We start from the raw sequence: 24,425 nt of genomic DNA on the forward strand, positions 1-24,425 counted from the left end.
ATGAAACCACCAAGTTTGTGTCTCTTTGGATTTTGTTGTGTTCCAATGTTTGATTCTAAAAATTACTCTTAGAGTTTTGTTTAAAAAAATAGATAAGTGACTTTTGGCTTGGGGCTAGGACAAAAGTACTAACATGTCACTGAACATATTTCTACCACTTTTTACTGTGTATCTATGCAAAGTGGGATTCTCAGCACTGATAATTATAAAATATCTATAATTCCAAAAACTTGAAGAGGATCTTTATCCTGCAGTGCCAAATATTCAGCCAAGATTGAGTTCCACATAAAAAAGAAACACGCACACCCATCTCATCACTATGGAAATGTTCTTTCATCTTTAATAAAGGGTAAAATTATATGTCTACTAAAAATATAGTAAAATAAATTTTCTCTATCATTTACAGTAAGTAATGTTTGATCTGATATTGATTTTTGTTTGCCTAGTTGTATAAAGCTGCATAAAAAATTTCATGGATCACAAATGAAAAGAGTTAAGTGTTACTTTATTGACTTATCCTGCAGGTTAAAAAAGAAAACGCACACAGTCATAGAACCTCCTAGAAAAGTACTTAGCACACAGGATTCAAGAAATGGTGGTTATTATTTACTGTGTGCCTGATTGTCTGTGGAAGCATCTGTGCTTCCCAAACTCTGACTTAGTTTTCTTTAACGAGAACTGAAAGGTTCTTTTTCATGGTGTGATCTCAGAGCTTTGGAACACAAAGGAAATATGATGAGAAAAAAAAATTAAATGTCAACTCTGGTTTTATCCGAGGAATGAATGACATTTCAGAAGATTGTTTTTCTTCGTCAATCTTTACCATATGCTATAAATTAAACTTTTCCCCCTCAAAATTTACATATTGAATCCCCAATCCCCAAATATGGCCTATTGGGAGATGGGAACTTTAAGGAGACTGATGAATATGACTGGCGGGCTGGCAGGCGATGCAGCTCAATGTGGAGAAAACTTTGATCCTCAGTGCCTCCAAAAGGAGTTGGGGAGAAAGGGAGAGGGGGGCAGGGGAGGGAAAAGACAGCAGAGGAAAGGCCATGTAAGGATGGAGGATAAAGCAAGGAGACAGCCATTTGCAGAAACCACCCCTGCCAGCTCCCTCATCTTGGACTTTGGTCTCTAAAGGTGTGATTAAACGAATTGTAATCCAATGAGTCTGTGGTGTTCTACATATGAACCTGAGGAAGTAGTATACTACACTTTATAAACACTTAGCACTCTATAAGGAAGGAAATGAAAGAATTACAAAAATGAACACACACACACACAAACGAGTACCTACTGTTTCATATCATTTCCTAATTATATAAATTTTGTTTAAAAGTCTACCAAATAATCCTAGAAGAAATTATACTCTACTTATGAAACAAGAATAAAAATCTTAAATTCATTTTCCAGACTCTTCTAGCAAAACTATAATCAGATGATTTCAGAATATTAAAGGTTGACCAAAATTCAATGGTTGAGCTGAAATGTCACACAGAATTTTTTAACGTAACTTACTCAGTTATAGATTATTACACTAAGCAGTCTGTATGTATGTATTTCTCAGCCCATCCCTAAAGAGAACTCCCTTTACCTGACATAAGTAACACCCTAACAGGTTTCGTTAATTTTACAAGGTACAGTCATTTCTATGAAACAAAAACTGTATTACTGCTAGAATGTTACTTAATAGATTTGTTAACAATGTCTATATTATTGATTCAGTCAGATAGAACAGGATTCCAACAGGAAGCAAATCACATAGCAAGCTGATAGACAATGCAGACATCATAAACACATCCCACAAGTTTCTGAATAATGATACTTTTCTAACTTATATTACAGATAGCCCATCTTTACCTCCATAGTTGATCACTGTTCCAATACCACCTGAGTAAAAACAATATTACCTACGAAATGTGGCTTCTACTTACGAGCTTATCACCCAGTTGTATGACTAGCTGGCTGCCAGCCAAAATACATAACCTTTGCCCTAGGACAGGATCACTCTGCAATAAAGCATATATTTAAAAGAATTAAAACCAGGGAAGTTTCACTTAAATCGCCCATACTTAATTCATGTAACACTAGACTTACTTGTCAATGTCCCTTCTTCGAAATCTTCACCGTAGGATTTTATTTCTTCACTGAACACAAGGATAATGAGTGAATGATCCTTTTGGATCGAATACTAAAATGAAACCAAAACCACCTGTTAGTCACATGTAGCACTCTCCGATCTGTTGATAAAAGTCCCTCATTGATGAGAAATACCATGGTTCCTTCTTTATGTTTAGACTCCAAGCTTTGACATATTTATCATTTAATAGTTAGGAAAATATCATTTGATGGGGGAAATATCCCTATTTGCAACAGCTTCAAATAAAGTAAAATAAAATGCCTAGGAGAAAACCTAACCAAGGAACTAAAACTGAAGGAACTCTAGGATAAAAATCTCAAGACACTGGAAGACAGAAAGACTGCTCGTGCTCATGGATAGGCAGATCTCCTTGTGAAAATGGCCATGTCACCAAAAATGATCAACGAATTCATTGTACTCCTATCCAGTGCCCAATGACTACTCCACAGAATTAGGTAAAAGTCCTAAAATTCACAAAGAAACACAGAAAGCAACACTTTAAAGTAAAAAGAGCAATGCTGGAGGTATCACAATATCTAATCTCAAATTACAGTACAGAGCCACAATAGTAAACACAGTGTGGTGTGAGCACAAAGGCAGACATGCAGACCAATGACGAGAACAGATAACCTAGGAAGAAACCCACAGTTACAGCATAACTTGAAGCAAAGATAGTCTCTTCCACAAATGGTGCTGAGCTGGGTGGTGGTGGCACACACCTTTAAGCCCAGCACTTTCGAGGCAGAGGCAGGCAGATCTCTGAGTTCAAGGCCAGTCTGGTCTACAGAGCAAGTTCCAGGACAGCCAGTGTTACACAAAGAAACATTATCTAGAAAAAAACAACAAAACAAACAAACAAAAACGGTGCTGAGAAAACTGGATTTCCACAAGTAAACAGATGAAACTAGGTCCATATTTCTCACTCTGCATAAAAACCAATTCAAAGTAGATCAAAGCTCTTAATGTAAGACTTGAAATCTTTACATTGCTAGAGGAAATCAGAGGTAAAACACTTCGTTGATGTATGCAAAGGTAAGGATTTTCTGAACTGGACTACACAAGAAATCAACCCAAGAATTTACAAATTGAATTACATGAAATTAATCCAGTTAATTATTTATTAATTACATGAAAGTAAAGGGCTTCTGCACAGCAAAGGGAAGGACTGCCACAAATAGGAGTGCCATCGCATACTCCACAGAGAAAGGCAGCCTCACTGGTATTTCTCCCACAGACTGCCCACCCAGGTTTTTCTTCTCCATAGAGAATTCATCCTTGGTTGTGTGTCTCAGCACTTGCTGGAAGGGCTGTGTAATCACTGATGTAGCAAGAAGACACACTATCACATACAGGGCTTAAAAAGGTCACCATGCTAAGAGTCCCCCTGCAGACGTTCCAGATCCTGATGGCTCAGCCTTGCTTGCACATCTCATTACCCACAGAAAAAAGCCATCTAATCACTTGAGATGCAGTCTAGGGGTGCTGATGGGGTTTGTTTTCTCTACCAGTTAACGAACAGAGAGGCAAGAAAATCTGAAGCTCAACAGGTGATGGCAGAGAAATCTCAAGCACTGCAGACAGAAACAGCAGTTGAAGGAAGGTGTTTATTGGGGGTGAGGAGACATGTGCAGCAGACACTCAGAGAGGCAGATGGGGGGACTCAGCGCACACACACACAAAAAATCCTGTCTCTTCTAGAGAGCTGGGTGTTTTAAAGTTTCTCAAGAGATTTCCTCTCCTAATTCAGGGCTGGTTGGTTGGCCCAGAACTGTTGTGCAACATGTCCTGAGCACGCCTTGACCTTGTTGAGCAGGTTCATTAGCGGGGCCTACTGATAGGAGACAAAAGTCTACAAAACCTTTATTTGAAGCTGCCAAGCTTTTGTCTCAAGTCAGGAAAGCGAGGGCAAAGCTGGCTGTCTTGAAAATTCACTGCCTTTATTACCTAGCCATGGCCCTTCTCCCTATCTGTCTACTTAACAGACTCTAACTACTAGTCTCTCAATAGCATAGCAAAAAGGCACATTAACAAATGTCATATGGAAAAGGACAGCTATACTGGAATTTCCTCTATGGAGGTTTTCCCCTCAGGCTGCTCAGCCTCAGTTGCATGCCTTGCTACCCTGTAGCCAAGACCATAGCATCATGCCTCCCCAACTCATCTTTGGTTCTGTTAGGTTACTGTCCCAGTAAAAAGTGTTGTCACAGACTTTTCCTGTGGAGACACAACACAACAACCAAAGTAACAATTGCATCAATGTCCAACTTGATGAGCCATTGTTTTTCCCACCCCCCGGGGGGGGGGGTTACCAGCAGGAGTATGGGTGAGGGGTTACTTACAAGAATCAGGGATGATTCAAAAGCAGCTGCATCACCAAAAAGCGCCCCCCCCCCAGCATGGATGATGACTCTAACCTGTCAAAAAAGAAAAAGAAGTTTGGATTGCAGAGCTACCATCAAGCTATGTTACAGTATTCAGTAGTCATCATCCATATTTGCTATAGATAAATATTGGCAGGATGAAAACATCTGATATAAATGATTTTGATGGTTACCTCAGTACTTTTTAAAGGACATATTGTGCATCACAAAAATGACATGTGATAATTTCAATAACACTTCTCCAATTAAGCTCATTCTTGAGACACAAAACAGAAACTTATTCCACATACCAAACATATATTTCAGCTACTCTGAAATATTGAACTATTAATTGACTATCCTAAAAGTCAGACTAAAGTATCAGAAGTATCAGTCACTCAATTCTTTCTAAAAGGAGTAGGCTAAGGTAGTGAATATGATCTATATGTCTTTGGTTGTACACATTTGTTATAACTCCATGGAGAGTACAGAATCTGGGCATTTTCTTGTAGGTAACTTATAAGTCAAATTTTTAAAGTGGGAAGCAATAGTTAATACTTGCCAATTGAAAAATACTTCATTACAGAGAAAATAAGTCACTTTTACCTGGGATACAAGACCGACCTATTTCTCTGGACAAGTGGGTAGGATAGAGAGGTAGATAGGTAGGTCCCTCCAGTCTCCACAAATGAGGTCATTCGTTGATGCAAAACAAGTAGAAACAGAGGCCCAACACAGAGCTGGGTTCTCCCAAATTCCGTCTTACACTTATGAAATGGGGATAAATTGTGTCTGATAAAGTGGTAGGGAACCACATGGGATTTTAAGAGTTGAGGATTAATGGGGGCTGGGGAGATAGCTCAGTTGGTTAAGAGCTTGCCTTGTGGCTGCTCTGGGCTGGTGCGGGGTAGATGGATGTCCTAAGGATGACACCTGGGTTGTCTTCTGGCCACCACAGGCATGCACACAACTTTTTTATACTGTTGAGGATTAAAAGGGGATGAGGAGGGGTGGGGTGGGGCTTGGCAAGAAGCACTCGGGTAGGAATGCTAGGTTAGCATAAGTTCCGCCAGTTATTATGAAAGGTAAGTAATTCTTCAAGCGCATACCCTGGCACTGCCTAAAAACGGGCCTGCCCTTCCTTCCTGGGTTGGGTGCTCACTAACTACCCCCATAGCTGCCTACCCTTATTTCCCCCACAGATTAACTTCCCAACGAACTAATATCACTCGTCGTCATGCATATGCTCGACTACTTGGGCACAAAGTCCGGAGAGACACCAGGCTCCACGACAGAGGCTCTTAGGGCTGGTCATGGCCTTCCACGCCTCATGAAGCCACCTCAGGCCACAACCACAGCAAACGCCCTCCGGCTGCTGGCAGAGCGGCGGGGCCCGTCACGTGACGGAGGCCCCGCCCCCTGCCAATCCACGAAGGGCCGCCTCCCGCCGTCTCACGTGACCACCGCCGCCCTGCCCTCCGGGCTCAGGGCGCGCCGAGCGCGGTGACCTGAAATCTGGTCGCCAGAGGCAGGCCGGCTGGAAGATGGCGACAGTTCTGCAACGCATTGAGCGGCTGTCCAGTCGGGTAGTGCGCGTGTTGGGCTGTAACCCGGGTCCCATGACCCTGCAAGGCACTAACACGTACCTGGTGGGGACCGGCAGCAGGTAAACGTCCCCTCCCCTCAGCCAGCGCGTTCCCCGAGCCTAAGGAAAGCACAGACTCTCTTCTGAATCACAGTTTGCTTGCGGTCTGGCTGCCGGCAGATGGTGACCGCATTGAATTGGGATCTTCAGGAGTTAGCTTGCGGGAGCTAACTATAACTATAACGATTCCAGTCGTGTATGTTGGTACACGACTGGAATCCAGTGCCTGGAATGCAGAGGCAGGAGGATCGCCACAAGTTCGAGGCCATCGTGGTCCGCATAGCCAATTTCAGGCTTGGTAGGGACGTATAGAAAGGCCCTTACCCCCGTACCCCAAAAGTTTACAGTATTTGCTTCTCTGATTTTGTTTTGCCCAGAGCCTCCCGTTGTGGAAGCCATTGACAATGCTGAAGCCATTTCCTTACAGTAGAGGGCAGAATTTTGCTTCCAAAATTCAACCTGAGTCTGTAAAAACGAAAGAGCAACCCAGCCCGTGGGTAGGAGAAACTAACTCATTTTGCTTTTTCTTCTAATTGCATATGACAAACATAGCTTGTCTGCATCTAAAGTCTCTACTATATTTACCCTTCTTGAGTAAAAGAACTTTACAAGCTGCTGACTATAAGGAAATTGAAGTATTCCAAGTCAAGTAGGCAAAAGGTTAAGGCTAGAGTGAACAAGGCCAGGGTCAAGTACAGGACCTTTAGACTTCCTGCACATTTAAGGGGGATAGAAAATTAAGCATCAGAGTGCCTAACCTATAGGGTATAATGTGAGCTGGGCTGCCCTCAGCCCAGTGGGCACACATATCCTCTCTTTGGCTTGTCATTTAAAATTCACTCTGAAGTCAGTATCTAAGATGGAAATTGCAGATAGTCCGAAAAACCTGAGAGTTCCCTAGGAGAGTGCCCTGGTGGAGATCAGTGGATGGTCCCAGTAAATTCTATAAAACCTGCTTTTCTTCGAGGGCTAAAATAGAAGGCTGGTTTTATATGCAAACCAGATGAAGAAGTTCCGTTGAATTTAGAGGCTAAACTATGTGAAAAAGTACATCCTTAAACACTTGAATCACACTCAGCGTCACCAATTGCTTGTGCTGAAAGAGACTTAAAAAAAAAAAAAAACTGAACTAATTGGGGCAGAACAGGTTCACAGTCTCCCATCTTAAGCAACTTAACAGTTACTAAAAATGAATGGAATCACTCGAGCTACTTAAATTATAATTTTATTTTTATAGGATATTTACGTGATAAGTAAAGCTAAAATAATGTGTAGGTGATATTCCTCAACATAATCTAAAGGGTGACTAGAAACAAATATTAACTAGGTCCAAATTAGATGTTCTAAAATTTGTGTCCACTATTCCACTTCACAAAAAAGGTCTAAGACTATAGGTGGTTTCTGTATCATTAAACTCAATGGCATTTTTATATCTCTGTTTCTGCCAACTTTGGGACCCCCTTGGCCATTCCTACCTTGATTGGCTAACACTGCATCCTCTGACTGCTTTTCTCACATTCTCCATTTTTATCAGATCTTTGCATTCCTCTAAATGCAATCTTAACATCATTTTTTAAAGTTGCATTTATTTGTATATGGGGGTGGGGGAGTTCACACACCATAGCTGGAATATTAAAATCAGAAAATTTTTAGGCGGTGATTCTTTCCCCTTACCCTCTCATCCTGAGGATCAAACTCTGGTTAAAGTTGGGCAGCAAGCACCCTTACCCACTGATGAAGGGGGATGTCCTTCTGTATATATGCTTTTCTTATTGGTTGATGAATAAAACACTGATTGGCCAATAGCTAGGCAGGAAGTATAGGCTGGGCCTCAAGGGAGAGGCCATGAAGAGACAGGTTGCGCCAGGCGTTCTCTGTTAAGATAAGGCCATTTAGAAATACATAGATTAGTAGTTGTATGTTAATGATTAAGAGAGAACTAGCCACTAAGAAGTCCTAGCTATTGGCCAACAGTTTATAAATTAATACACTGAGCTATCTCGATTGCCTAATCCTAAGGTCTTCTGATGACTAATTGTGACTGTCAACTTTATTGAATTTAGAATCACCTAGAATACAAACTTTTGGGAAGGAATTTCAGGAAAGGTTTAACTAAGGTAGCAAGCCCTACCCTGAATAGGAAACATACCAAGTACTCAATTTAAAAAGAGAAAACAAGTAGATCACCAAGTATTCCACTAAATCTCTCTCTCTCTGTGTCTCTGACTAGGCACAAAATATGACCAGCTGTCACTTCTGCTGCCAGAGCTAGAATGGCTCTTGCCTTCACACTTTCTCTTCCATAATGGCCTGTGTCCTCAAACTGAATCAAAATAAACCCTTCCTTCAATCACTTTTGTTGGACATTGTGTCACAGCAATGAAAAAAGTAACTTGTACACCACTCATATTTGTACACTATTGTTCAGGTGACCTTACCTGCTTCCTTTTGTTACCTATTATCTGCTTACTAATAACACATTTAAACAGAAACCCAGCTTCATCAGGCTCATAGCTGGATGCATTCGTCAGTCTCCTGCATTATCAGTTTTTCAAACTGAACTCTACTTTCCTGTTAAAGTTAAGCCCAGACCCTCCTGAATTGGTGGTCCCTGTTGTGGTAAACAGAACTATCCATGTATCTGATCAAACAAAATGCCTAAACACTCTCACTAACATTTCCCTCCTCCTGGAGCACATCCAAGCCATCTTGGAAATCTGTGACTACTATCAACCAATTCAATTCTGTAGGCATCTCTATTAGCCTCTGACTGGATGCTCTGCCTCAACTTTTGTCCCTCAGTCCATTCTCCCAAATGTAGCTATCTTGTCCATCTTACATGGCTCTGGTCCAGCCATTCTGGCCTTCCCAGATGAGCCACATTGCTCCCTGCAGGCTGTGGTTAACTTTCTTTCTTTTCTATGTAGTCATTCCATTGTAACATAAGCTCAGCCAGGATTTATTTCTGTACCTCCAGCACAAAGTCTTGTACAGCAGAGGGAGTATAATGAATACTTGCTGAGTATTGCTAACATTTCTCTCTTAATTTTGCCTCTTTTTTTTATTCTTGAAATACTGACAACTTTAGCTCTTCATCCTCCCTTGTTTTGATCAATTTAGATATCACAGTTCACTGCATTCCTAGTAGACCTACTTTGATATTTAATATGCAGGTACTCAATAAACATTCTTCTTCTGTTCAAGAACCTCTTATAGCTGAAATTCTAATCTTTCCTATCATAATTGTACATACTTTGAGGACAGACTTTGTATATTATAATAGAAAAAGGCCATGGAGTTTAGAATAATTTCGGAGTGGATATTATATTTTGAGTATCTCATATATATGTACTATATTTACATAAATTTCTCCCTCCTCCCTCCTTCCCACTTCTCCTGTGCCCCTCCTTTCTCAGATTCGTGGCCTCTTATTTAATTATTATTGTTACATATATACATATATAACTATAACTTACCGGGAACTTTTAGCATTGTTCATATGTGTATGTGTTTAGGGCTGACCACTTAGAACTGCATCACATACCAGAGAGCCTTTCCCTGGAAAAGAATGATTCTCCCTCTCAACCATTAATTGCCTATAGCTCTCTTTCTAGGAGTGAGGCATTGTGGGATTTCCCCCATCCACGTTAGCATATCAACTGGTGTCATTTTTCAGGTCTTGTTTGGATGATCATATTGTTGAAATTTCATGAGTGCAGCTTCCCTGTCATATATAGAAAACACTATCTTGCAGCAGACATCCTATTTCTCTTGCTTTTACAACCTCCCCCCCCCCCCACACAGTGTTCCCTGAGTCTCTGTGTAGGGTTTGTATTGTAGATTTATCAGCTAGGGTTGGACACTCCATGGTCAACTAACCTTTACCTACTTTAGTGTCCTGGCTGTTTGTTAGCTGTGAGATTGGAAGGAGATAGCTAGCTAACTAGTATGTTCTTTATCCATACAGTAGATTTTATAGTACCTACCTCTTAGGAATATTCTGAGGATTTAGTGAAATCTCTATGAAAGTGTCTATTAAAAACAACAGAATATTAACACGAAGGAAGTGTATTACAATGTTTGTGCTGGCTAGTCTTATGTCAACTTGATGCACAAACTAGAGTTATCTGAAAGGAGGGAACCATGGTTGAGAAATTTTCTGTTATTGATAGGTGAGGGCCCAGCCCACTGTGGGTGTTTCCATCTCTGGAGTGAGCTTGGCTATTCTCTTTCATTTGGCTGTTTCTTTAATTGTACTTTAAAGGCTTAGTAGAATTTAGTTAGTTAATGTGTCCATTGCTAGGCTGAAATTTCTTTGTTGGGGATATATGTAACAATGTGTCTATTTCTTCTAGATAATGGATGGGTTGTTTTGGTTTTTTGAATTTTTTGTTGTTGTTTGTTGGATTTTATTGGATTCTGTTCTACTAATGAAATCTCTTTTCTGTGCTTTCATCACTGAAACTCCACTTGCTCCACTATGTTTAGGATTCCTTTTTGTATTTTCTGCAGAGCTGGCTTGGTGGTCCTGATCTTCTTTGGTTTATGGAGGTTGATCTTAGTTTATGGAGGTTGGTGGTACCTCTAGAGCTTGGGATATGCAGTGGTGCCAAATTTTCTGCTTCTCCTGGAAGAGCAATGAAAGGTATCTGTAAATGGATTTTCTTTTGGGCTGCCAGTTCACAAATAACGATATGGAGACTTATTATGAAAGCTGAACTTAACTGAAATTAACCCATTTCTGTTCATATACTTGTTGCCATGTGACTTGTGGCTTTTACCTCTCCTCCTGCCTGTCTGTTACCTCTGTGTCTGGCTGGCAACTCCATCTTTCTTCTTCCCAGAGCTCTCCCTGCCCAGAAGTCCCTGCTATATCTCCTGCTAACTATTGGTCGTTTAGCTTTTTATTAAATCACAGTGACACATCTTCACACAGTGTAAAGGAATATTCCACAACATTTCTCCCTTTTTGTCTAAATAAAAAAGATTTTAACTTTAACACAGTAAAACTATATACAATAAGAACAATTATCAGGTAAGAATTAGATTTACAATGTCCAGTCCATTTGTATTTGGCAAATTTAGAGAAAATACTCTATTATCTTTTTACACTCTGTGAAGATATATTACTGTGATGGTTTAATAAGAAGCTGAACAGCCAATAGCTAGGCAGGATTTCTGGGCAGAGGGGATGCTAGGAAGAAGATAGAGTTGACAGCCAGATGTGGGATAACCAGGATGGGCATAATAGAGATGAGTTAATGAGCATGTGGAAGAACGTAGATTTTGAAATATGGGCTAATTTAAGTTATAAGAGCTGGCTAGAAACAAGCATAAGCTGAGGCAGAACTTTCATAATTAATAATAAGTTTCTGTGTCATTTTTTGTGAGCTGGTGGGCCAAAGAAAAGCCCAACTACTTACAGGTACCATCCTTCATCTCAAAGTAGGAGCAAAGGAGGCACCAGAGATGAGAAGTCCCTTGGAGTGTCTGCTGGTCACCTGTAGATTTTCAGTCTAGTTTCCTCTTGTTTGCAGCCTTAGAGCCAGTGATAGGTTCTTCATTCAGTTCTCTTAAGTTGGAGCCTATTGTTTCCTTTGTAAAGCTAACATTCAGTTATTTCTGGATGTCTGGTTTTTTTTTTCTTTCTGTTTACTGTAACCCTCTTACCTTTCCACAGTTTGCATCTCACTTTTCAATCATGGATCAGTGTTTTCTTTTGTGGGGATACAGGAGAGTGCAATTTGTCTGTTTTGCCATCTTCTTTCTATCAAAAGACTATGTTTCTGTTCCTTCTGCTTATTATTATCATTATTATTACATTTCACCCTTTCCTTCCCTCCCCTAAACCTTTCCATGTACCCCTCCTCACTCTCCTTCAAATTCATGACCTTTTTTTCCCACTAAGTGTTATAGCAAATATATATGTATACACACACATATTCCTAATATAGCCTGTTCAGTTTGTAAAACATACTTGTGATTTCAGGCTGCTTGGCACTGGACAGCCGATTGATGTTCTCTTCCCTGGGGAAGACCACCTCTCCCATTCCCAGCTTTCTTCACTCCCCATATATAGGGTTGAGGCCTGGTGGGCTTCTCTCTACCCAGTTTGCCATGTCTATTGGTGTCACCCTTGTTCACCCATGTTTGGGAGTTATTCAGGTGAGACTGTATGGGTGTAGCTTCTGATGTTGCTAGGAGGTGTAATCTCACAGCAAACTCCCAGGTCCTCTGGCTTTTACAATCTTTCTGCCCCCTCTTCCACAATATTCCCTGAGCTTTAGGTGTGGAAGTGCTTTGTAGATGTATCCATAAGGACTGGGCTCCACAACTCTATGTTGATTGCTTGTTACTTTTGTAGTGGTCTTCATCTGTTGCAAAGAGATGTTTCCTTAATGGGGGTTGAGGTGTGTTTATCTGTGGATATAAACCTGCTCAACAAGAGGGAAACCATGCCTGGTACTGGAAACCTAGCTAACTACTCAGTGCTATTGAGCCGTCATTGTAGGAGAATCTACAGCCTCTAATTTAGTAAGCCAGGATGATCCTAACGGCAGCCTTTCATACACAGAGAAGACCACATTTCTCTAAGGGTGCTGTTTAAGTCAAATTCTGTGAGATACTTGAAGAATTTATAAACCTTCTGGAAGGCAGAGTAGATAAGAACACATATTCTGGAATCAGAAAACCTGAGTTTGAATGCTGAGTCTACCATTTTATTGCAGAGTAACAGCAGGCAAGTTATTTAACTTCTGAATGTAATGATGAAAGACCTGCCTTAGGAATACAGTTGGAATGGCCTGTGTTTACTTTAATTGCTACACAAGCACTTGAGATCACTTCTAACAGCCCTGGTTCACATTTATATTTAGCTATAATTCCTTTCTAAGAACTCCCGTACAGTAAGGTCACTTTAAACTGAAGTAATATGTTAAAAGCAAAAAAAAATGTATATTTTCTTGAATTTAATGCAAGTTATCTTTTAAAAACTATGCTACTATGAACTCCAGGTTCCAATTGTGATTGTGATTATCTTCCTTGGCATTTGTAGGAGAATCCTCATTGACACTGGAGAGCCATCAGTTCCAGAATATATCAGCTGCTTAAAGCAAGCCTTGGCTGAATTTGACACAGCAATCCAAGAAATCCTAGTGACTCATTGGCACTGCGATCATGCTGGAGGCATAGTAGATATTTGTGAAAACATCAGTAATGGTAAGCAGAAGACATGAAGCTTGCTGAGAAAGGCTATGCTTTCAAGATAATTTATAATTTAAGCTTTTAACTATGTTGATGTTTATGTTTTTTAATTGATATGACTTGAATACTGTCAATTTTAGTGTAGGTGTCATGGAAAGCTTGGTTTTCTTTCAAATCCTTTCTCTCTTCTTCAGCCCCCCAGTGATAAAGCTAAGCTTTAATTTAGTCTCTGTTGACAACTGCAGTTTTAGACTTACTAACAACCATTATGCATTTACTGTGTGGCAGATACTGCACCAAACACTTCCCATGGGCACTGTAAGGTTGTTGCTTTTACTGTCTATTCCCAGCAGATTATCTGGACCTTACAGAACTATAAGACAGTTGCGAAGATATATGGAGATCTGGGCAACATATCAGTGTATGGATCATTTTCTCTCCCTGAAACCTACTTTTTCTGACTGACATTTTACCTATTAATTCCTTTATCCTACCATCATATTCCTAGATTGAGACATTCATTAAACAAACATTTGGGTACCTGCTATGTGTCAGGTAATATGAACAAAGCCAAGTATGCTATCAGGGAGCTTTTATTCTACAGAATGAACATCCCTAATCCAAAATACACCAGCCTGATGCCACAGTTGAAAAATCCCATGCTGGACCCCAGTCAAAATACAAACACCCTGAGAGTATTGTAGAACATTACCTTTGGGATTGCTCTAAGAGAACAATAGTTTTACATGTTGTTACATATTGTTACATAATTATACAAAGTAACAAATATTTGAATAATTACCATTAGGTTGATAAAAAGAAAAGTAGAAGGGAAATTTGACACAACTTTTTATAGCTACCAACAGTATAATGTTTTCTTGAGAAAGGTCTTGTCTGCCCTACTCGGCCTTACTGAAGCTACACAGGCTGTGTGCCGATGTAGGTTGGTTGGCATTGAAATGGTACCAAGAAAGTTTGCATTATCATTTCCTTATTTCTTCTCTAAATCCCCAGTCACTACATTCTTATTCCCTTCAGTTGTACTGTAGTTTGCCCTGCTCCATATTGCTTTATACTGTTTAGTTACTGGTACAACAGATATAGTCAAGTTGTTTTCAGTACTGGCTACCTGTATTTTTTTTTTTTTTTAGCTACATGTATTTTATAGGCCATACTAAAATATATAAATGCCATTTATATAATTTCTTTGGCAAATCAGAGTAAATTTGAAGCAACCGATGACAGACTCCCCCCCCCCCCCCAAAAAAAAATCAGTTTAGGGCAGGAGATTTGGCTCAGTGGTTAAAAGTGTGTCCTGCTCTTCCAGAGGACCTAAGTTCGGTTCCCAGCACACATGTCAGGCAGCTCATAACCACCTGTAAGTCCAACTCCAGAGGCTCAGAGGCTGGCTATCTCTGGCTCACATGGGCACTGCACACAGACACACACATACACACATATAAGAACAAAATAAATCTTTAAATTCAAAACAATAAGTATGGACCATGCCTTTAATTGCAGCACCCTGGAGACAGAGGCAGGCAGATCTTTGAGTTTGAAGCCAGCCTGGTCTATGGAGCAAGTTCCAGGACAGCCAGGGCTACATAGAGCAACCCTGTCCAAAACACAACAAACCAAAAACTGGACAGTATAACTTACAGATGTCATGGCTCTTTCTATTTCCAGCACCACTGCCCTGACCTTTGTGTCTTCCAGCTGCACTGTTGCAGTCATCCCTCCAGGCTCCAGTTAACCTGCCCTCCATTGTCACCGTTTACAGCTGCCATATTGGCCTGTTAATACTGTCACATTACCTTATTAAAAACTGTACAGTGGCCACTGTGGCAAAGTTTACATTCCCCTCTCCTGTCCCGCTGAGCTCATGTGGCCTGTACAGCTTTTCTCTACTCTTCCCAGCAGTGGTTGGAGTTAGACAAGATGGTAACATTGTCACACCTACACCACACCCACTCTCACTTCGCTTCCTCTCCTTAGGCTGTGCTCCTGCCTACAAGTTTTCCCTGTACCTTTACCCATCCTACTTCTCCTGTTAAATCATATCTCAACTTCTGTCTTGGTCCTAAATTCTTCCTTAATAGCATGTTCATTGTCTGCGCTCATGTTGCTGTTCTTAGCTGAGCTGTCTCTTCAGGATTCCGGGAGTATTCACTATAGGTCGTCATTCCATATGAAAGCTTCATTCCCCCAACTCTATCAGATGTTAAGTGCTTTCGTTCACTGTACTCACTGTCCTGGTTAAATGATTGACACTGTGGATTGGTAAACTATTGATTTTTGTTTCTATCAGTGAGGAGTCCTGTGTGTTAAACTGATCTTAAAGGTTTACTGTCTTAGATTCTGGGACCCATTTTAGCACTGACAGCACAGGCGGTCTTATTAGCTACTGCCATGACTCCTTTACTGTTAAGTGGGTCCTAGATAAAGAAAAGTGCTCACGTTCCATCCAAGCATCTCCTCACCCCCTCCCTGGTGTCAAATGCCAGCTGAGATTGTGGAGAACTACTTTGAAATTTTTACACAGAATAGAAATGACTAGAAAAATCACAGAGGCTTTTATGTGACCCACAGGGGCATGGGAGAATAAAACACTCTGGAAATAGATGAAGTAGTTTCATCTCAGAGACACGTGGCTTTAATTCTTCCGGTCTCCCTGTTGTCTTGATGCTAGTGTTTTATGTAGCCATTAGTGGGTGTTGCCTATGTGGACGCTGAGCTCTTCAAAAGTTGAATCGTTCGGAGTGTAACTTAACATATTTACATGTTTTAGGATTAAACACTACCTATTGCATTAAAAAACTCCCACGGATTCCTCACCAAGAAGAAATTATAGGAAATGGAGAACAGCAATATGTTTATATAAAAAATGGAGAATTGATTAAGACCGAGGGAGCCACTCTCAGGTAAGTAAATATCCCTTAGGAAACATGAGGGCCTGTGCATATGTGTTATAAAGAGGGACGAAGGCAGAGCTAGGTGTATTTGCCTGTATCTGTGAAGAATCATGAATCTGATACACTTAACGCTCCCAGGAAAGAGAAGGGGCTTGCTTGCAAAACCAGAAAAGGAAGACATTTCACTCTGTCTACTCTTTTTAATTGTTTTTCTTTTTTTTTTAATTTATACCACTGTTGTACACAAATACAAATTGAAAAAACTAGGCCCAGGCATGATAGCTCATAGACATGGGAGGCTAATGCAGGAGATTTGCCATAAATTTAAGGCCAGTTTATGCTACCTAGTAAGTTCCAGGTCAGCTTGGACTACAGTGTGAGACCTTGTCTCAAAAACCAAATTTATTTATTTTAAGTTAATTTTTCCCATTTGGGTGATTGCAGGATCTGCCTAAACCCCAATGTAAGGCTTTCCTAATGCTCTCACTTTGAGAAAGAGACCCAGTCCTGTTGTAAATACTTTGGGGTAGACCCAGGACCCCTCACAGCCTGTGTTTGGGATAAAGCATTTCCAACTCTGATGTTCTGAACCTGAACTAGTGGTGGTGCTGTCTCCTACACTTGTTTTCACCTTCAGCTCTCAGAAAGTCCCCTGTTCTCTGCAGGTGGGATGTTATTCAGGGTAACCTTTAACCATTTCATGGCTGTCCACCTTTACCATTTCCCTGACTTCTAACCACACTGGGCTAGATTTTGCCTCAGAAGTGTTTGTCATGGGCAGCAAGATGCTCAGTGGGTAAAACACTTGCTGTCAAGTTTGATGATCAGTGTTCAGTCACTTGGACCTCCATGATAGAAGGAAAAAAAAAATGACCCTCAAAAGTTGTCCTACCTGTACACATACCATGTCCCCACCCAACCCCCACAATAAATAAATAAAAGTGTAATTTTAAAAAATTAAAATGACTATGGGGCCTCTGGCAGTGGAACCAGTATTTATCCCTAGTGCACAAATGTGCTTTGGGAGCCCATCCCTATGGAAGAATATTCTCTCAGCCTAGATACAGGGGGCTAGTCTAGGTCCTGCCCCAAATGATGTGACAGACTTTGATGATCCCCCATGGAAGGCCTCACCCTCCCTGGGGAGTAGATGGGGATGGGATGGGGAGATGGGGGGGGGAGGGAGAATTGGGGTGGTATGTAAAATAAAATTGTTTTTAATTTAAATAAAAATTAAAATGAAACATTTGTTACTGCTGTCCCTTTTCATGTCTACTGCTGCTATTTTCTCCCTATCCTTACATCTCCAGGTTTTCCTTTGTCTAGTCTCCCTCATACCCATTTCACTTGAATCTTTGATGGTTCCCACTAGCGACAAGACAATGTTTCCTGTCCCTACAGTTCCACAGTTCTGGTCTTTACTCTGTGGATATGGGTGCCTTATTGTTTGTCCAGGTCACAAGTTACTGTGAGCATCCCTTCAGACCAGAATCAATGGCTCCCTCCTCCAGCTCTCCTGTAATTCTTGTTATTTCTTTAAAGTACTTAATAATGGTGTTATAGTTTGTATATGTGAGTAGGTGTCTTCTGACAATTCACAGTAGTAGTTTATACCAGTTGCCATAGCAAGCTAGCTTAGAAATATAATAGTTCAAACATTAAAAAAATTTCTCAGTCACATTAAGTCCTCCCCCCAAAAATTCCTGTTTTGTGAGTGGCCTTCAAGGTGTTCGGCAGGACCGTGATTTGGGTTCCTTTGCTCTTGTGACTCACCACTTCTCTGCACTTGGTTTTCAAAGTCCCCACGTTTATCTCAATACAGCAAATAGAAAAGAGCATAGAGAAGATATCATGTAGGAGGTTTCATGGGCCAAGCCTTCTGTTACATTAGCTATAAATTCAGTCATGTTCCACACTGGATCATACAGATTGGAGGACATTAACCTCGAATGTTCAAGAGAAAGGACAAGTAGGGTGGGTAGTTAGCTAGTCTTCTCTCACAGGCGTATACCAAGTTGATCTTTGTAGCCTTAGTCCCTGGCACATAGAAGGCACTGAATATCCTATGTATAGTGTCATTAAATAGGCAGTGGTTCTGCAGTTGAATGAAAGGAGAAATGAAACAATGAGTAGCCATTGTACCCTTCCAGACCAGTATCCTCTTTTAACCAAGGTGCCGGTGATTTTTTAAAATCTCTGGTATAATTTATATACCAGCTAGTTTGGGATAGGCTTCTTAAAATACTCTTGTACACACACACACACACACACACACACACACACACACACACACACACACACACACGCAGAGAGAAAGAGAGAGAGAGAGAGGAAGAGACTCATCTCTATGTACTCAGTACTCAGTACCATTGTACTTGCTGGGCATCTAAAAGGCCCTGGCTTTAATTCCTGGTGCTGCAGGAAAACAAAATACAGAAAAGATAGGCAGATACTTGATTGAATTTTCTCATAATAACAAATTTTCTATTGCTGTGACAATACACAATGACCAAGCCAAGTTTATAAAAGAAAACATGTAATTGGGCTTACAGTTTCAGAGGGCTAGAGTCCATATGGAGAAGCAAAGGTGTCTTGAGTACCTACATCCTGATCCTCAAACAGGAACACAAAGGGCTCTACCATATGTCCCCGAGCAGATGTTTTTTGTTGTTGTTTGTTTCCAAGACAGGGTTTCTCTGTGTATCACCAAAATGTCCTGGAACCTGCTCTGTAGACTAGGTTAGCCTCAAACTTAGAGATCCATCTGCCTCTGCCTCTGCCTCTGCCTCTGCCTCTGCCTCTGCCTCTGCCTCTGCCTCTGCCTCTGCCTCTGCCTCCCAAGTGCTGGGATTAAAGGTATATGGTACCTTGCCTAGCTTAAAATTTTAAAAGCCTTTATAGTTTCAGTAGTTAATATTGAAGATTTGGTTAAATTTTATTTTTTGACAAAAGGGGACTCCAACTTTTAGTTATTTTATTTTCCTAAATACTATAATATTTTCCTAAATACTGTTACTTAATTGTCAAATGTCCTACAAATTCTAGAGAGATGAGCTTGTTTTTGCCATAGCTTCAGTATCTATCTGCACTTGTATAGTATTGAAGCACAATTGCACTTCTACATGTTATTGGCTCAATGTGTTTCTTATTCGATTTGTTAATAAAGTCACTGTTTTGTAACAGTACTAGTGAGTTGGGTAATTTATTAGTCAAGTGTCTCCAAAGATACAGAATAAAAACTTGGTAGAAAAGAAATTATTTAAAATAAGCTCCAAGTCACAGAACTCAGGATTGAAAGCCAGTCCAGACAGGATAGAACTTGTTAGAAGGTAGACGACAAGGAGAGAGTCCTCCTGGAAGACGAAATTGAGGGAATTCCTGATGCATTAAGAAAGGGAAAGAATGTCACTTGAATTAGTTTAATAAAATTCTGCTTTATGATACATAGTAGTGACCATACTTTATCAGAGCTGTTTTTAATGTTGTTGCTCAGTTTGTTAATGAAAAGAGTTTTGTATTTGGTTTAGTTTCTTGGTTGGTCATAGTGACATGGGCAACTGTAACCCCAGCACCTGAGAATCTGAAGCACAAGGACCACGGCTTAGAGATAGTTGAGGCCTCAGAGCAATACCCTGTCAGAAAAGAACGATGTGAGTGAATGAGCGAGCAAATGAGTGAGTGTGTGTGTGAGTGCATGAGTGAGTGTGTGTGTGACTGTATGAGTGAGTGAGTATGAGTGCATGAGTGAGTGAGTGTGTGAATGAGTGCATGACTGAGTGAGTGAGTGTGAGTTAGTGAGTGTGTGAATGAGTGCATGACTGAGCGTATGACTGAGTATGCGTGAGTGAGTGAGTGTGTGAGTGAGTGAGTGAGTCCATGAGTGACTGAGAGAGTGAGTGTGAGTGAATGAGAGTGAGTGAATGTGTGAATGAGTGCATGACTGAGTGTATGGGTGAGTGAGTATGCGTGAGTGAGTGAGAGTGAGTGAATCCATGAGTGAGTGAGTGTGAGTGAAAGTGAATGAGAGTGAGTGAGTGAGTTTGTTTATGGATACAGATGAGATTCTAAGTTGAAATTGTTTCATTTTGTAGGTAAGCTTTCATTTTGTTGATTTGAGAAATACAGGCCCTTCTGAGTCATGAGGTTTCTTGTCATCTGTTCTTTTCTGTGCATTGTGTGTGTATGGGGGGTGGAGGGTGGGATTCCTTCTTACCCATCTTTTCCTGAGATTCCCGGTTAAGTGCTTTAGTGAGTTTGTAGTTCTGGGTCCTGAGAAAGAGAAAACTACCCATGACTGTTGTTAGTGTAGACAGACTTTAATTTAATTGCAAGGGGTCCATGGGAGTAGATATGGGACCATTCCAGTAGGGTCTTGCTGTGGAATAGAAGGGTTAGGCTCCACCACAGCTTAGTAAGGGAGTGAGCTAAGGATGAGTGCATGGGGAATAACTAAGAAATAACCGGTCATACTGGTTCTGGTATCAGCAGCTGAGCACTTCTCAGACTTATTCAAATTAGCTTCCTCTGGGACAGAGAGGAAAACTCAGTGTCAGACCAACTCAGCTTAGGAGAGCTGTGCCCTCAATCTTCTTAGGGCCCTTGGCTAGGTTGGAAGATAGAATTGACAAAGACAGAATGACAGGGGAACAATAGCTTTGATGCTTTTATGAGGCACTGGAGTGTTCACAAATAAAGACCCAAATTCACAAAGAACACTACCTATTCTCATGCTGTTTGATGGAGTAAGTAGTCATAGAGAAGTGTGACTGGACAAGAGATGACCTTGTCTTCAGAAGAGGCTGTCTGTATCTGAGCATGAAGACTTCAGAGGAAAGTCAAGAATGCCTTCTAGGTTTGAAAACTTAGTTAAAGTGGGGAAAGCATTGGGAGGTCAGAGAAACCCTCTGCTTTTCCTTTTCTCTGATACTCTCTGATTGGCCCACTCGGGATGCCGCAGGAGCCATATTTCAGAGTAGGCTGTTGTAGGTCCAGTCATTAGAAGAAGCCCCTGGAGGCTACAGAAGTGGCTCAGTGGTTAAGAGCACCTACTGCTCTTACAGAGGACCCAGGTTAGGTTCCCAAGACCTGCATAATGGCTCAACCACCTGGTACTCAAGTTTAGGGGATCCCATACTTTCTTATGAACGCTGTAGGATCCCATACTTTCTTATGAACGCTGTAGGCACTAGGCACACACACGGTGCACATACAGATATGAAAGTACAACACTCATATGCATAAAATAAATACACTTTTTAAAAGAAAAAGAAAGAATTCATGGGAGCCTGGCCAAAGTTTTGACCATAGGAAGAAATCTTTGTCCAACTCCAAATAGGACTTTTCGGTCTGGAAATACAGCTTTCGGTTCTAGAAATTTTTCTTGAAGTTGCTTCTGATTACATTCTCTCACCTGTTTTCTTAGTTTATTTATTAGCACTCCAGTTGTTTTGTCAGAACTATGCGCATCTGCTCCATTCTCCCTGCAGGTTTCCCTCATTTTACTTCTTTCTGCATTTGGGAGGTTTGGATCTTTGATTTGTCAGTGTGTTCCCTTGGTGCTCCTCATACACTAACCTAGTCTTGTGCTTTGGTTAAGAGTCTCTTTTTATCTTGCTGAGGGTTTTTTTTTTGGGGGGGGGTGGTTTTTCAAGACAGGGTTTCTCTGTGGCTTTGGAGCCTATCCTGGCACTGGCTCTGTAGACCAGGCTGGCCTCAAACTCACAGAGATCCACCTGTCTCTGCCTCCTGAGAGCTGGAATTAAAGGCGTGCGCCACCAACACCCTTCTTGTTGAGGGTTTTATAGTCAGTGGGGTTTGTTTTAGAAGGTTTCTTCTTTGTAGTTTGTTGCTTTTAGATTTATTTGCTTTTTTTTTACCCACTGCATGCAATGTATTCTAATTATCTTAATTACCCTCTCATATTTCCTGATTTTCTTCTGATGAAAACTACAGAGCTATTTCTAAGCCCTGAGAGTTATAGGCATAAGCCTCATAGTGCCATAATCTAGATGAACTGCTCTGAACTGCCCATTTTTTTTTTCACAATTTAGTCTGTTCCCAGGGTAGTAAAATAACTTAAGAAAAAGCTTTTTTTGAGGTCTTCAGAAGGGGTAAAGACCTCACAGACAACATTATGTAAACTGATGTAAAAAAAAGGAATCTACCTGTGTTCAACTAATCCTCATTTTCTTAAATATTATCTCTACTTCCATTCTAGCCTGTTTTACACTATTGGAAGATCAGTCACTTCCTATTAACAGACTTAGAACACTTGTCAAACAGCTCAGAGTGAGAATGGAACTTAAATATTTAGAAAGTTCTTATTTGGGGTTTGTTTGAGATTTTTAGTGTTGAGGATTGAACCCAGGACCTCACATGTGTACCACTGAGTACAGCCACAGCCCTGAATATTTGTTCAACAGATTCTTCAATCTTTTTTATTTTAGCCACCTTTCCCCCTTCTGCCCCTTTTCTTCCAGATTCCTGATGCCCCAAATGCTTAGCTTTCAGGGATTCTTCTGGGTGATCTAGGTTGTTCTCCACTTCCTCTGACTATTGAGGTCTCGGCTTTGACTGTTAATTCCCTCATCATTCACCTCCCATTCAGTATCTGTGCCTCTGGAGTTGTGGTCTTCCCACTATTCTTTCCATCCCTGTAAGGTTATGCCATTACAAAAAAAAAAAAAAAATCTGATAATTTCATTGGGGGTTTAGAAGGAAAACAGATGCAGATGTACACTCTACTGTCTTTAACCAAAAACTCACTTTGAGTTCCTAAGTATTACATATAAATGTGCAGTTATATTTGCCCTATCTACCTAAGTAGTTCTTTATTGAGAGTTTTATTTAAAGTATTTCAAGCCCATAAAAATCAATGTCTAAATCAGACAAAAAGGTAATTGAATTAGTTTCTGAAGCTAAGGAAAATTAAGTTTGAACTGTATTCTTCAGACATTTATTGCTGTCTTCTGTGATTCACTCATCTAAAACGGAAAAGTTAGTGTACGGATTAAATGTGCAGTTCTCACAAGCCCTTGAAGTCAGTGCCTGAGACATGGAAGGCTATGGATCAAAATTAGATGCCACTAAGAGCTGAGTGCTGGAAATAGGCAGTGGAAAAAAGGAAGGAGTCCTGCCTGTCAGCCCACTGAGTGCTAAACAAGTAAGACAGTGTGCAACCTATAATTGCAAGTATGATTCAAGATACATGAGTAAAATGGGGGAGGGGGTACCAGTCTTCAGGACTAAATGTGGCTGAGAAATCAAGAGGTTTTGCAGAACAAGCTAGTTAGACTTTTTGTTTATTGTTAGTATAGATATAAAACTTCAAGTGAATATAAATAAAAGCTCTTTCGATATTTCTCATGACTTAAAGATATCACAGTGTTTTGAAGTTTAAAGGATTTTTGTTAGCAAATATCAATTATAGACAATAATAGGTTTCATTATGGCATTTTCATTCATGAATAAAGTACATTTCATATTCACCCCTTTATTGTCCTCTGTTCTCCCTAACTCCCTTCCCACCCTGCTGATCCTTTTCTTCCCCCCAACTAGTCCCCATTCTACTTCCACAGCATTTCTGTGTGTGTGCATGGGTGTGCATGGGTGCGAATGCATTTCTACCAATGAATTTGATTAGGATTGCTTACAGGAGTATAGATGAGGGGTTATTTAGAGTCTGCGCTACCAAAGCAAATCACACATCAAGTTCTGTATACCCATATTTAGGATTGTTTATGAGTTTTTATCTGATTTTATAGACTTGTTTATCCTTGTTTCTGTATCACATTGTTTTAAATATTTATGGTTTACAAACATTCTTGATATTAATAGGTACCTCACCTTTATTTAGATTTTAAGATCTGTTTGAGTGTTTTGCCATCATGTATGTATGTGCACTACATACATGTGTAGTGCTGCAGAGGTCAAAGAGGGTGTTAAATTTCCTGGAGCCAGAGTGACAGATGGTTGTGAGCCACCGTGTGGGTGCTGGGAACCAAACTTGGGTCCTCTGCAAGAGCAGCAGACCTAACTGCTAAGCCATCTCTCCAGCCTCTACACTTAGTTAAAAAATGCATGAAAACAAGTACATTTAAGAGTAAAATTTTATTTTTGAAACATATAGCATTGTGACAAATATTATGTAGTACATGTATTTG

At 40.5% G+C, this 24,425-nt stretch overlaps 2 protein-coding genes across 4 annotated transcripts in view; one reads left to right on the forward strand and one right to left on the reverse strand.

The window, feature by feature from the left end:
• The window catches only part of Xkr9 (XK related 9), a 32,533-nt gene extending 26,639 nt beyond the window's left edge, over positions 1–5,894 (reverse strand). Inside the window, exons 1-4 of one of the 2 annotated variants that reach the window (XM_027398832.2) lie at positions 5,110–5,894; positions 4,483–4,557; positions 2,101–2,194; positions 1,938–2,012 (exon numbers count right to left, since the gene is read on the reverse strand). The gene's annotated coding sequence lies outside the window, so the exon portion shown is untranslated. The remainder of the gene's footprint in view (positions 1–1,937; positions 2,013–2,100; positions 2,195–4,482; positions 4,558–5,109) is intronic. The other variant, XM_027398830.2, reaches the window with a different exon arrangement.
• A 60-nt stretch (positions 5,895–5,954) lies between these two features.
• The window catches only part of Lactb2 (lactamase beta 2), a 33,348-nt gene continuing 14,877 nt past the window's right edge, over positions 5,955–24,425 (forward strand). Inside the window, exons 1-4 of one of the 2 annotated variants that reach the window (XM_027398835.2) lie at positions 6,031–6,169; positions 10,661–10,793; positions 13,203–13,366; positions 16,140–16,272. In XM_027398835.2, coding sequence (XP_027254636.1) covers positions 10,714–10,793; positions 13,203–13,366; positions 16,140–16,272 — 377 coding nt within the window. In that variant the 5' untranslated portion in view covers positions 6,031–6,169; positions 10,661–10,713. Of the gene's footprint in view, positions 6,170–10,660; positions 10,794–13,202; positions 13,367–16,139; positions 16,273–24,425 lie in introns of both variants that reach the window. The other variant, XM_027398834.2, reaches the window with a different exon arrangement.

Source organism: Cricetulus griseus, chromosome 2 (assembly GCF_003668045.3).
Source record: "Cricetulus griseus strain 17A/GY chromosome 2, alternate assembly CriGri-PICRH-1.0, whole genome shotgun sequence".
Taxonomy (NCBI): Eukaryota; Metazoa; Chordata; class Mammalia; order Rodentia; family Cricetidae; genus Cricetulus; species Cricetulus griseus.